The sequence below is a fragment of the Ammospiza caudacuta genome, chromosome 9, assembly GCF_027887145.1.
Source record: "Ammospiza caudacuta isolate bAmmCau1 chromosome 9, bAmmCau1.pri, whole genome shotgun sequence".
Lineage (NCBI taxonomy): Eukaryota > Metazoa > Chordata > Aves > Passeriformes > Passerellidae > Ammospiza > Ammospiza caudacuta.
Window position 1 is genome coordinate 38,936,543 of NC_080601.1, and position 13,611 is coordinate 38,950,153.

General features: G+C 44.0%; 1 protein-coding gene across 3 annotated transcripts in view; it reads left to right on the forward strand.

The window, feature by feature from the left end:
* The window catches only part of INPP5A (inositol polyphosphate-5-phosphatase A), a 183,299-nt gene that overhangs the window by 141,718 nt on the left and 27,970 nt on the right, over positions 1 to 13,611 (forward strand). For all 3 annotated transcript variants that reach the window (XM_058810189.1, XM_058810188.1, XM_058810190.1), the window contains exons 10-11: positions 9,551 to 9,646; positions 9,977 to 10,051. In XM_058810189.1, the coding sequence (XP_058666172.1) occupies positions 9,551 to 9,646; positions 9,977 to 10,051 (171 nt within the window). The remainder of the gene's footprint in view (positions 1 to 9,550; positions 9,647 to 9,976; positions 10,052 to 13,611) is intronic.

The window sequence follows — 13,611 nt, forward strand, 5'->3', positions numbered from 1 at the left end:
CATGGTCTACCAAAACACACTCTTTTGTCTGACGTGAGTTCCAGAAGTGGCGCCCTGCTTTGGAAAAATGCAGAGAGGTTCATGTAAGTGGCAGGAGGGCAGAGGAGCTGCAGGCACACACAGCTGAGCCCCTTCCCCACCTGCAGGAACCAGCAGGAACAGCTTGCAGGTGTCTCACAGGTGCTCCGCTGAAAGCACTCAACAGCCAGGAAAGCGTTGTGCCCGTCCCTAGCTTGGTGTCAGCACAACTAAAGCAGTGCCTTGCTAATTTGTTTGGTTTATGATTTCAACTCTTCACTTAGATCTCCACCAGGTATGAATTGAAGAGAATGGTTTAACAGTACTGGTTTAGGTCAGGGATTCACTAAGATGGTTACCTTTGTTTTAGAAGTTTGTACTGAAGATTTTGTTAAAGCACATGATGAGAAAACAAATGAAATATGTAAGTTGTATTTTTTCCACGGCAGCTGATAGATAAGGGATGCCAAACAAGGTGTTATCTTGTTGCCATATGGTTTCTGAATTACTAAATGATAAATGTGATACAAATCAGCCCAATACTGGGATTTCAAGGAGATTTTTTTTCTATCATTTTTTTCCAAAGAGAAGTTAATTATTTTTTCTTAAATACATAAACTATTTGCAATTTAATATGACAAAGTAAATATACATTCTGAGTTCTGCTGAATTTAGCAGCATTTTTGACTTTGGAAATTCAGCAGGGAAACACTATTATGCCACACTTTTTTCCATTTTGCTAATATAGTAGAAAAAATTACTAAATATGCTTTGATTATTGTTGAATTTATATCCTTTATGGTAGTATTTTGGATATTAATTTGTTCATAAGTAGATATGGAAGAAAGCAGCAACATTCCAAAGTGTGTAACAGTTGTGTAGGTGAGTTTAAAGAAGACCGCTCAGTGAGTATTAGCTCTTGTGCTGTAGCCTGCAGTGGCTGTGGTCAGGGCTCTGGGTGCCACGGCAGGAAGGGCTGTGCAGGTGCCATCCCCTGCTGGCACAGAGGGCTCTGAGTGCCAGGCCAGGTCCTGGCAGGTTCCTGTTGGCAGGGCTCCCGAGGGTCCTGCAGCCCCCAGCCCCAGGCAGGCAGCAGAGCACACACATCTCACACCAGGTGTGCTCCACCAGGAAGAAACCAGCACAATGCCAGTTCTGAGGGGAAAAGGATAATCTGTTCCTTTCTCAGCATGCCGACCACCATGTTTTAATGTCTTTCACCACCTCAAGTACTACGTGAAGAATTTAAACAGTGCGGTTAGCATCCATTACTGGTATTAATGGGTATAAATTCTTTTTAAAATCACAACTTTCTTATACCAGCAGTTTTCTTTGGCATAGTTGTCTAATTTTGGATGGATTAAAGAATTTACTTTGTTTAGCTTTGTCTCAAAAGGGAGAAGAAAGGCTAGAGTAAAAATTAATAGCACATCTTAAAATCTGTTACAACATCTCCCTTTTTTCTGCCTAAAAGTGAGTGAAAAAGGCCTCTCTAGAGGAAATAAAGAAGTTATTACAACTTCTACTATTTTGTAGAGTATGAAAAAGCTTTCTGTATGTTAAACAGTCTTGTGGACATCTGGCATGATTGGTTTTAATCTGCTGACTAAAAAGTCAGGATTAAATCTTGCTTTACACCTCTTTGTATTGCGGTCAGTAAAGTGACAGAGCTGCCCTGAAACAATGGCACTACTTATTCCACCCAATATGCCATGTGGTAGATCACCCCCTTTTTCAGCACCACTTCTCTGCAAAGACAATGAAGCATCTGGTGGGGTTTTCCTGTGTCCAGGATATTTTTTGTCAGTAATTTCACTCAGCCGCTCTGCTTAGCTCTCCCTCGGTGCTACTTTTTGAGATGGGGTTTGCCAAATCCAGTGGCAAGAGGTCAGTAGGCCAAAGTGATGAATTTTTATGTGCCTGTTCCTTGTGTTTCTGCTCAGTCATGATTCTTTGCGCGCTGCGCTGCCTCTGAAAGGGAGCCACAGTGAGCAATTTGTCCTCGCGGGCTGGGGAGAATGGGGAGGCAGATGAGTTAAAGTAGCGTGTATGACTGCGGACAGAGCTGCGCACAAATGTTTTCTGATGGCAGAACAGAATCCTCCTGTCACTATTCAGCACCAGAGGGGCTTGGGAGATTTGTAGCCTGTTGGCTTTTGATCAAGTGACAAATGAATTTAACAGCACTTAAAGATACAGCGGAAAGAATAGCACTTCACAGGCCAGCCCCAGCTGCGAGCTCTAAAATGATGCTGCATTAACTCTTCTGTACTCACGTGTCTCACATATTTGAATCTTGGTTTGTGTAACGAAAAGAAATTCATTTCAGTTTCAGAAACTCTGAAGAATACACTTTCTGGTTGTTTGAGCCAGTCAGGTCCCATCCCCTCTGGGGGGATCTTTGGTTGTTACAAGCAGGAGGACCCTGGTTGTCTCATTTCTTGCAGAGCTTTCTGTCCTCACTCAGTGGTGCCCTCAGTGATGGAGTCGAATGAGCCAGGGATCAGCATTCACTGCGGGGTTAGATCCCATTGAATCCCCAGCCAGGGCTGTGAAGTTGCTGTGCCTCCAAGGTGTTCTCTCTCTGATCAGCTGTGCCCCTAGCTGGCCAAGGGCTGTTGGTCCCAAGCCTTGAACCTGCCAGTGGAGACCACGTCCTGAACATTGCTGTGCTGCTCAGCACTTGACTCTCACACCATCACAGCCCAGCCAGAAGGAACTCAGAGCTGCATTACCAGGCTGCTCAGTGGAGGCAGTACATAGAACCTGCCACCCTGTTTCCTCTCTCCACACTGACTGTTCTACCCCACAGCTGGTTTTATGTGATGCCAGTCTTCTTTAGGTGTATACACATGCTGATCTGTCAGTCCATCTTAGCTTTCATCAAGGAGAATAGTGCTCTGAAGGATTCCAACAAAGAATTTCTCAAGTTGGCATTACTGCACAGCCAAAGCAGAAAAAATAATGGAAGATAAGTAACAGAACATCTGACTAGGTCTGAAGAGGATCACGCCTTATGGAACAAGACATATATATTACATTTATGCAGAGAATTTCCTTAGGAACAGTTGGACTGTCCCAGTTTCTGTAATTAAGAAAAACCAAATATTTCTCTTAGAATACTCCCTCAGGACTACTTGACATCAAGTGGTAATACAAAATTACTTAGATGGATGGACAGGAGGAGGGAAGGGATTTTTCTGGCAGATTGTTTCCAAGTTCCGATCTTGTAGTGCTGTGGACTTACCTGGATCTGATCAAAGTCCTGAATCCATATTATTGATGTCTGATGTCAGCAAGTGAATTTAGACTGAGGCCTAGGAAAGTGAATGGGGAGCCCTTTACCTTTGTCCACAGAGACCCTGCGCAGTTCTGTGTCCTGATTCACACAGGTGCCAGACAGCTCCAGGTAAATTGTTTGTGAATCACCATGTAGATGCTTTGCTGAACTCTGGCTTGAGATCCTAGTCAGGAAAATGAAACAGGAGAGTACAAAAAGATGTGCAACCCGACCAGAGAGACAGAGAGAAAATAAGAAGGTAAACAGCATGCGGGGGAATATGGCAAAGGAGTTCTAGCCTGATCTGTAAACTTGGAGAATCTGAGAGGCAGAGGCTTTTTGCAATTAATTCAGATTCTTTTCTGAAGAAGAGAATTTAAAAGAGCCATAATTGCCACCAGCTGTTGGCACAGGGCAAAGCTGCTGAGGCAGAGCCACAGTCGGGGACCTCAGGGCTCTCTCCAGAGCTGGAGAAGGGCAGGCTGTGCCCCTGACACAGGACACTGAGCCGGCCGCTCTGGCACCGGGCCAGCTGTTCCAGCTGTGAGCCGGCCATTCCAGTGCCCATCCCTGCCCGGGCCAGGGTCTGCAGCAGCATGCTGTGCTGAGCCTGGCCTGCTGCCTGCCGAGCAAACAGGCACAGGGGCCACCGTGCTGCCAGGGATGACTCTGCAGGAGCTGGGTGGTGCCAGGGCAGGGAGGCCACCCTGCCCGCAGGCGGCTGCCACCCGGGCTCTCGGGTCACTCAGCACGGTGCCTGGAAAGCAAACAGGAAAGGTTTAGCATTGCCTGGTGACATGCCGTGGTAACCTTGTCGTGAATTATCTCAGTTTCTGGACAAGAAGATGCATCTTATAATTAACCTAGTGTTGCTGTGAAATAGAGACCAAAGTAAGGCAGGTTGTTTCCAGCAGGGATCATCTGTTTTAGGGAGACAGGAGATCTCTGGGACAATGGGAGCATGAGGATAGTGTTTTGGTGCTGACTTTTCGGTCACAGACACCACCCAAAGAAGCATTTTAAAATAGCCCAGAATATCCCTGTGCCACAGTTGAGTAGGGGAGTTGCATGGAAGGGACCAGAGCTCCCATAGGTCCCGGTCAGCTCCTGAGCCAGGCGCCCACAGGGGTGGCATTGGTGCCTCTCTAACCTGCCCGTGAGGTTGAATCAGTCCCGACACGGGCACTGGCAGCAGGGCCATGTCGGTGGTAGTGCGGTGCCCTCGGCAGAGGGGCCCTACACGGGGCATTTCATTGGTACTTCACGTGGATTCTCATTAATACTTGTTTGTGTTTGTTCTTTATTCAGCTAACACTTACGTCACTGCTGAGTTCAGTTCCTGCTGCTGGAAAGTGTAGTAGCTGTTCTGGGATATTATTGCTATTTGCACACAGTTAAAGTTAACACAAGGTAATATATAGTCTAAAGGATATTTTTTTCAATAGAAGCGTATGTCCTCTCAGACAGGGTTTGGTTGCTGTACCCTGCAGATTGAGCCCTGGGATGCCCTTGATTTTTGCAGCAGCTGTGAAGCCAAAAACCTCTGTGGCTGTGAAAAATTTGCTATAATAAGCCTCCATTTCAATGGGAAGGTGCAGTTTAAAAAGCATGGTGTTACCTGTCTCATAGCTAAATGCACAACTCTCATTGACTCAGAAAGTTTTGTGTAACTTTGTTTTTCTCACTTGCAAATTTTAATTCTCTGACATCATTTGACTTTGGGAATTTGCTGCTGTTATATTCCCAATATCCAGGAAATCATGTCATCTCCTCAAAGCTAAGGAGGAGCCCAAACAAGACAGATGCTTCAGTTATTCTCAAAGTAGCAAATTTTTTACCTTGCTGATTATTTCAAATACAATTTGCATCCAGATTATAATAATTTTTTAAAAATATTATCCTGGTTTAATAAGTGTCAGATTGATTTTGGGTCTTGAGCAGCATTTCAGTAGTATTTCACTTTCATAATTAGATGATACATGTATGTCTGTCTTTTCTGTCATTTCAGAATCCACAGAGTATTTAACTGAAAAAAGTTAAATATCTTAAATCTAGTTGATTTGGTTGCTCATGTGCTCAGGACCTTATTTCAATTAGCTCCTGTCAGGAATCTTCACTCTGAACTTCTCTCCTAGCATTCACAGCCATGAGCACATCTGTGTCAATCTGTGCAGCTTGCTGCAAATTCCAGCGGCAGCTATTGCTGAACTCTTTTATTGTAAAGGATCAATGTATATATTCTGTTTTCTCTTCTGTTTTTTAAGAAGAATTCAAAATGATAATAAGTCCTGAGTATTCAAATAACAGAGAACAATAATGCACATCTTTAGCATCAGTGGACAGATGCAGCAGGACAGGTTGAGTCTGTGGGTGTTTAAATATCCCCTTTTGGGGGGTTTCCCTCCCACCCCCCAAAAATTATTGAGGGACTCACAAGCATGTAATAGCTCACACATCAGGAGGTGGACTCAGAGTCTAAGGTGTGGAATCAATGAAAAATGAGCTGCAGTTTCCAGCCAAGCAGGAGGCAGCAGTGCAGACCACAGCTGCTCACAGTGTTCCCATGTACACACCATATAAAGTGTATGTTATAGACTGCTGTGTGTTTTATCTATATAACAATCGTTTTAATGCCTGGATCCCATTTACTTTAAGTATGAAGAAATGCAGTCTTACACACTATGATTTGTGGTGTGTATGGGAGAGCAGAAGGTGTGTTATGCTGTAAATCAACAGTGTGATTCTGAGAATTGCCGAGTTTAGAAGTAGTTTCAGATTTGTCTCTTGTAAATATAAAAACCATTTCCTCCTAGCTTTGTGTAACAGGATGTTGTTATTACATTCCAAGGCCGTTGTCAGGAAAGTTGTTACTGTGTTTTGCAGTTCAGTACACATAAGTTATCGCAGAGGGCTATTTCAGAAGTGCTACAAAGCATCTACCTGTGTGTAGTATGGGAAAACAGGAATAAGATATGGCTGTGTTTGCTCGGGAAAGGCTGGCTACTGAGCTCTCTCTCAGCTCTGAATACGGCCCTCCTGCAAGCTTTTTAACCAAGTCTTGTTTCCAAAGGAAAAAAAAAGATGTTTTTTTAGAAAGAAGTTATGTCGAGTTATGATATCTGATTTCACTTTTGCTGCCCTTGTAAAAATATACCTTGAGGCAATACCCAGCAAGAACAGTGAGTTTTCATAGCATTTTGATTTTCTTTGCTAGCAACAAAAAATCCCTTCATAAGCAGGCTTGCCTAAAAAGGCACATGATCCTGAAAGTTTTCTGCTTGGGTGACTACGACTGTGCAGAAATTGAAAGGAGGAGAAAAAAAGGAGTGCCTCCAGCTTGTATAAGAAATGAACCTTTGCCCAATCACTTTTGTCTGTGAATAAGGTAACTTTTTGTGTGTGTGAAATTTGAAAGCAATAAGGTATGTGGGTCCTTTCTCTGTATTGGTTCTCAAGAGTCGATCGCAGGGTTTTTCTTTTGGAGCCGGCCTGACGTTGTGAGATAAAGCAGCTCAGGGAAAAAAATGTTCTCAAGCAGATGCCTTTAAGAGACAGAAATCATGAATTTGTTGAATTGCAACCACTCTGGGGGTGGCTACAATGACTTTTTGACAGTGACAGTAACTCTGCCGTGTCTTTTCGAGCCCTTCTTTGGCCCATTCACTCTGGAAAGCTGCTTAAGCGCACTTAAGCGCATTAGCATTTGGATGCTCGGGGACCGTATTGACCCTCATTTGGAAAGTTTAAATGAGTGAAAGATGGAGCGATTTGTTAGAGCTTTTGAAACCAGCTTTAGAGAGCTTCGGGTTTTCCGCTCTGGTTTGTTCGGGTGCTTGTTCTAATCTGGTGTGCTGTTTGAAGGGACCAGACTGATTTGTGACACATGAGCCCAAAGCCTCTTTTTTTGGGCTTGACCCGATTATGTGCTCTGTGCTCTGAATTTCAATCACGGGCGGGCGGGAGCGAGGAGGGGAACGGCTCTCTGCTGGGTCACCTCCCTGGCTCCTGCGGACGCAGATGGCCAAGGCCGCTGCGTGTGCGAGCAGACAAAGGGACGGTGCCTGCCTGGCTGCAGGGAGCAGGTAGAGTCGGTGCTGAAAGGGGCAAGGTAAGGAGGTGCAGCTCCCTCGGTGGCCCGGCACGGCGCTCCTCCTGCCGGGCAGGGCGGCGTTTAGCCAGCGCGTTAGCGCGCTTCTCCCCAGGCTGCAGAAAAGCCTCCCGGAGTCCTGCGGAGGAGATGCCGCGCTCGGAGCAGCCCCGCCTGTGCCCGTGGGGCCAGCGCTCCTGTGCCCGTGAAACCGGTGATGGCAGCACCTGCAGCTGCTCTGGCACTTCGGGCGTGCTGTGTTCTAGGGTAAACCCGGAGTCAGACACACGTGGCACTGCTTTTGGGGACGGAGGAAACAGTCAGGAAAAGTTTATCAGAAATGGACGTCATTTTTTCAGTGAGATGGGGAATCAACACCTGTTTAATTCACAAACTTGTAAGAAAAATAACAAGATTTGTGGGTTTTTACCAAATCCCGTTTAAGTTACTCGTTAAAAATGAAAGCACTCAACTTGATGCTTTTTATCTGTACTGTGCCCATAGACAAGGGCCTTCATCAAGGATCAAATTTTTATCAAATGGGAGCAAAATGTCCATTGGCAGATTGTTCCCATTCTGGCACTGAGATCCTCAGCTGAGATCTTAATTATTTGGAAGCAGATGGATTTTTGTTTAAATACATGTTTGGCATGAATTCCTGCCTTCAGGAGAAGGCGAGAATGGGGAAAGCAGAAGTGAGCTGTACTTCATAGTGTTGTGTCTGGTATACACTGCACCTCTGATAATGAGTCCAAATATAAGTGTTTCTGTCTGTGAGAGATAGAAGCATGTAGTAGGATGTGAAAGTCTGTACCACAGAACATAAGGTCTATACCACAGAACATATTTATTTTACAAATTAACATTATGCGAAATGAAAACCTTTTGTCTGGTTATTATGAAAAGGAATGGGGTGAGCGCCTCATTCCTTGTTACCTCTTTACCTCGTTACTTCTCCTTGACTCATTAACTTTCTTTAACAGAAAACACTTTTCTTAGCAACCTCTAGCAAAATGATTCAGGAAGGTCTTTGCCAGTATGTGCATCCATGTCTGTGCACAGATCCTGTCAGCAGCGTGTGCCTCAACAGCAGCCATGGATGTTGGGTTGCCTCCAGGTGTGGGGACACATCTGTCTTTGAACAGTGCCCAGCTTGAACAATTTCCTCAGTTCTGCTTTCTGACTTTCCTTGTGGTTCCCAGCAGCCAGGCAGAGGGCACGGGTGGCTCTGCACAACAGCCAGCACTCTCTTGCCCAGGCACGGAGGCTGCAGAGCACTTCACAAAATGTGCCCAGTAAGATGGAGATGCCTCCATTTCAAAGCACTTGACATACTTAAAGCTTTGCTAACTGCTTTGCTAAAAGCTCTGGATTTTTACCTGTTGCCATGCGGTGGAGCCAACCCTTTGAGCAGTCCATTTCATGTTATTCCCCACTGCCTGTGGAACCGGGTCCCAGCCAGGCCAGCGGCCAATGGATCAAGGCCCAACACTTCCGTGGAAATTCATACTGTGCCTGATATAAAGTTGTTCATCTGTGTTCATCTGTGCCTGATAAAATGTTGGTTCATAACATGTTTTAGGCACCAGTCCTCAAAATATCCAGGGACATGATGTCTCTTATTTAAAAGAGGGAAATTGCTATGCAAAGTAAATTGTGAAAATTGCTGTCAGATTGTGTAAGCATTTCTCGGACTTGCAAAGTGTACTTGTAACATGAATTTATAGGCAGATGTTTTTTCAAACAAGGGTTAACTCGCAGAACTGTAGTGTCAATGTGGTTATCAGCTCTTAAGAATCAGCACAAAACCTGGTCATTATCTGTAAGCAGTGGTTTGGAGGATGTTTGCAAGTAATGTGTGATACAGCATACAGTGATACCTGTGAAAGAACCTGTCTACATAGTACAAGCTGAATGACTATTTGCCTTTCCTGATTGATATTTTCTTAATATTGCCTGTTTCTCTTCAAGTGGTAATTCAGTTTATTGTTTCAAGTCCATTATTAGTGGAAGTGACTTAAATTAGCAATGCTTTGTATTTTGACCTACAGCAAGTTATATTTGATGGGGGGCATTGAAGATACATCTGTTGATAATGTTCGGTTAAATCTGGTCTTCTGTTGCATATAAGCTTGTTTCCCTTTCTCCCCTTATGTTTTTCTTAGACACTGTGTGCAAAGGCCACGATGCAGACCATCCGGGCAGCTGACACAAATGAAGTAGTCAAGCTAATATTTCGTGAATCTGATAATGACCGAAAGGTAAACAACTTAATGCCCTTGGCACCCCAGTGTAAATAGAAACAGTGTTGAATGTTCATTTTCTTTTCTACAAAGCATGAATATAGTTGTTCCAAACTGATAATGTAAAGGGAGGGGAGGATATAGATTGTCACACCTAATGCTCAGTTAATTGGATCTGTTTAAGTGATTGCCAGCCAGGCAAATGGGCAAGCTGACAAGGGGCTTTGGACATGTGGAAATGTGTGGTTTTAAAGGGCCGCATGTCTCTGAAAGGGTCACTGCCAGCAGCTGGTGTTGAGTTACTGAGTCCAAGAGCTTTGCTGACCTTTCTCCCTATTTTTTATTTAGGTTATGCTGCAATTAGAAAAGAAGCTCTTTGACTATTTTAATCAAGACGTATTTAGAGACAACAATGGCACTGCGGTAAGTTCGTTGCTAAACCCATTCAAAGGAGTAAGTTGGGAACTCACATACAAATTGCATTTCTCTAACCAGCCCTTTATCCTTATCACCCCTCCTGTCTGCAGAATGGGAAGAGATAATTCAGCCAACACAATAACTGCTCTAGATTTCCTCACCACTTAGCCAGTTCTTTTGTGTACAGATTCCTAACTTTGGCATGTTTACCTTCTTTTTTATACAAATATATTGTAAATTAAATGTACACAACAATTCACTTTTCTTGTCTGTCCTCTAGTCTGCATTTCTTCAAGCATCCTGTTTTTCTTCCTAGCTCCTCATTGTGCATCACACAGTAACTTAGGAAAAGCCCTTAAATGCAAAGCCCATCTGAAAATACCTGGCTCTTCTAAGTCTACAAAAATATACTAGAAACACAAGAGTAAGTAGAATAGCAATCTCAAGCTCTGAAGCAGACTGTCACCATTTGGACAAGCATGCAGGACTTCCCAAGAGGATTAAGCAGACAGGGGACACTAACACTCTGATTTGTAATAAGGAATCTGATTTTTATGTGGAGATGGGCATCACAGTTTCTTTAATGTGATTTTATTTCAAATGGTAACCACTTCATTTTGGAAAAGCTGTGTATCACTGCTTGCAGCTTTCTCCATTTCATGCAGGGTTCCTAGGGGTTATGTGTCCAAGGGAAGACAGAGAGGGCCCTCATCCCCACCTCCCAGTTTAGCTGCACTCTGTGCCCACTCACAGGGCACATGGCTGCTTGGTGCCCAGGGATGGGTTGAGCAGAGGATCCCTGGTTCTCCACCTCTCTCCTCTTTTCCCCTGCCTGCAGCTCATTCTCTCACTGCTCACAGAGAGCCAGGCTGTTGGAGGGCTGTCTGCAGGGCTCTAGGATATGGAGGGCAGCTGAAGCCTCTCTGATTTTAAGTTGGCTTCACCTGAGAGATTGATTCCATGTGAGAATCTGAGATTTCACTCATTTGTTGAGGTCAGAAGAGTTTGATGAGTAAGACCCATGAGGGGTGAAGAAGATCTGATTCCCCTTCTGGTCTTTGCTGCTGTCCCACAGCGTGGCTCGTGTGGCCTGTGTGCTCACTCCAGAGGTACCTCTGTGGTACCTTCAAATGCAGTTACTGTCAGAGCAGCTTGGGTGCTTTGGTTTCATTTACAAGGTGAATGCATCCTCAGGAAATGCCTAATGTTTCTTTCACTGATGTTTTGCAGTTTTGGGGACATTTAATTCAAAGCAGTAAGTCTCTTCCCAATTCCTTTTCCCATATTAATCACATTCCTGTCTCAAATTTTTCCTCTGTGTATATAATTATTATAACTTTTCCAGTTTTTTTTAAACAACTCAGGTATTTGTCATTTGTGTTTTCCCCCGGTGCATTCCTGAAGCTGTGTAAAGCTGTTCTTGGTGCTTGTTTGGCTTGTCCTAGTGGTATTTTGGATGGCTGCTGCTTGATTTGCATACAGGGCTGTGGGGTGTGAAGGTACAGGCAGAATCCCACTTAAACACATTCCATTTCAAAATCACTAGTCATTTCTTCCATGCGTCAAGAAGTGGGAAATCTTCCAGATCAAACATGGAGGAAAGAGATAAACGATATAATGAGCCATTGGAGATAATCTAATCTTCATGGTCTAGTTAAACACGCAGCGCCATGATCACTAAAAACAAACTACCTATCTAAAACGATAAATGTCTCTGTGCCGAATTCAACCCAAAAAATCCATCGCATCCTTCATCAACCGCCGGTCTTGTACCGGCCTGACAGAAATTTAATTCAAGCTGGCTCCTGAAAATAATTATTGTATTTTAAGAGTAGTAATCATTGGTCGGGACATGATTGAATGTGTCCATGCCTATTGACTTTTTCTATGATTTATAGCTTTGTGCAGTCGATATTCCCATCGAAATTGTATAATTAATTATAAGTGGGGCTGTCAGGTCTGCAGGATGGAGTGCCCTGATGAGTATTTGGGAAGATTAAATTTTCCTTAGCTGTACCAATGCAAGGCTTGGGAATTTTCACAGCACTGGGGCTGTTGGATAAAGATGTTTTCTGTGTGTTTAGCAACTGCTTTAGCTCAAAATCCATTGATTTTTCAGAGGGTATTTTTTTATCAGTGCTGTGTCTCTTCAGTTACATAGGAATGTTTACGGATGTGACAAGGCCTGACAAATATTTATTATCAACAGGCTACTTTTTCATTGTCCATACACAGTTATTCTTTCCTTTTTACGTTGTAATCAACAAAAAAAATCATAATATATATTTATAAAAATGATTATTTTTAATGAAAAATCTGATATAGATACAAATCACCTATTTAACAGAAATTCAGTTTGAAATGCATACTGTAATCTGTCGGGTGTAATTTTCCCAAACTAATCTGTAGTTTATTCAGACTTAGCTGTAGCTTATTCCAAAATTGGCTTAGCAATTACCAATATTGATTACCCCAGAGTACAATGACCGTTCTGTATCATTGTGTTTCAGAAAGAAACACCCAGATTTACCCAGTTGCGTGGTGATAGGAAAAAAGATAAAGCCTGTTTGAAAGCAGGTGTTGCAGCAATGCAGAACTGGTTTATTATTTGATTATATTCTGAATTGTGCGTTGGGGTTGTGGTGCGTCCAGCAGAGCAGGGTGCGAGTCCGTAGCACACGAGCTGTGCTGCGGGCGTGTGGGCAGGGTGGGCACTGAGAGACGTGGGCAGGAGGGGCTGCAGCGTGCACAGTTCCCCTTTGGCACCAGACAGGTCACAGTCAGGTTGTTTTTCAGTGAGCAAAAGCTCAGCATTTCTGCCCTGGAGGGTAGGACACAGCCAGGCTGTGCTGATGGGTTCCACGGTGTCATCCTGGGCTTGTCCATGAGTGGTGGCAAAGCACAAATGGGGCTTCTCGTTCTGGAGTGGTGACAAATGAGGGTTCCCACACCTTCCAGAGGCAGCGGCCCCGGCCAGCAGCCGCCACCGCGCCCCGTCCCTGCTCCGGGGCCCGGCAGGGGCAGAGGGTGCCCTGGAGCCCTGCGCGGATTCCTGCGGGCTCTCAGGGGGCTCTGGCTCACCAGCACGTCACTCACACAAAACACAGCTGTAGCTTTGCATTTGCAGCCCTTAAGGGGTAAAAATCAGCCACGCTGGTGCTTCCCGAAGAGGGGCAGGGGCTTCTTGAATAAGCCTACACTTTTACCAGATATTTGGAGATGCTTTAATTGTTTGTGATAGATCAGGCTATAAGTGTGTTTTTTTCAGAAGGAGTTCTCTGGTAATTTCAAAACAATCAAAAGAAAAGAAAGCCAAGTGTAATTATGTAATGAAAAAATATAATCAGGTGATTGACTTATATCAAAGAACCACAAACTAAATTGTATTTCTTCAGTAGTCCATTAAATAAATATGTAGTCAGAATGTAAAAACCTGTAATGACTACAGAGGAACGATTTAATCATCAGGAATCATTTTATAATCTTTAACTGCAGTTAGAAGTGAGGAATAGTACCTACGTTCCTGTCTTTCCTATGATCTATATTAAAGAATCAGTCCAGGCAGA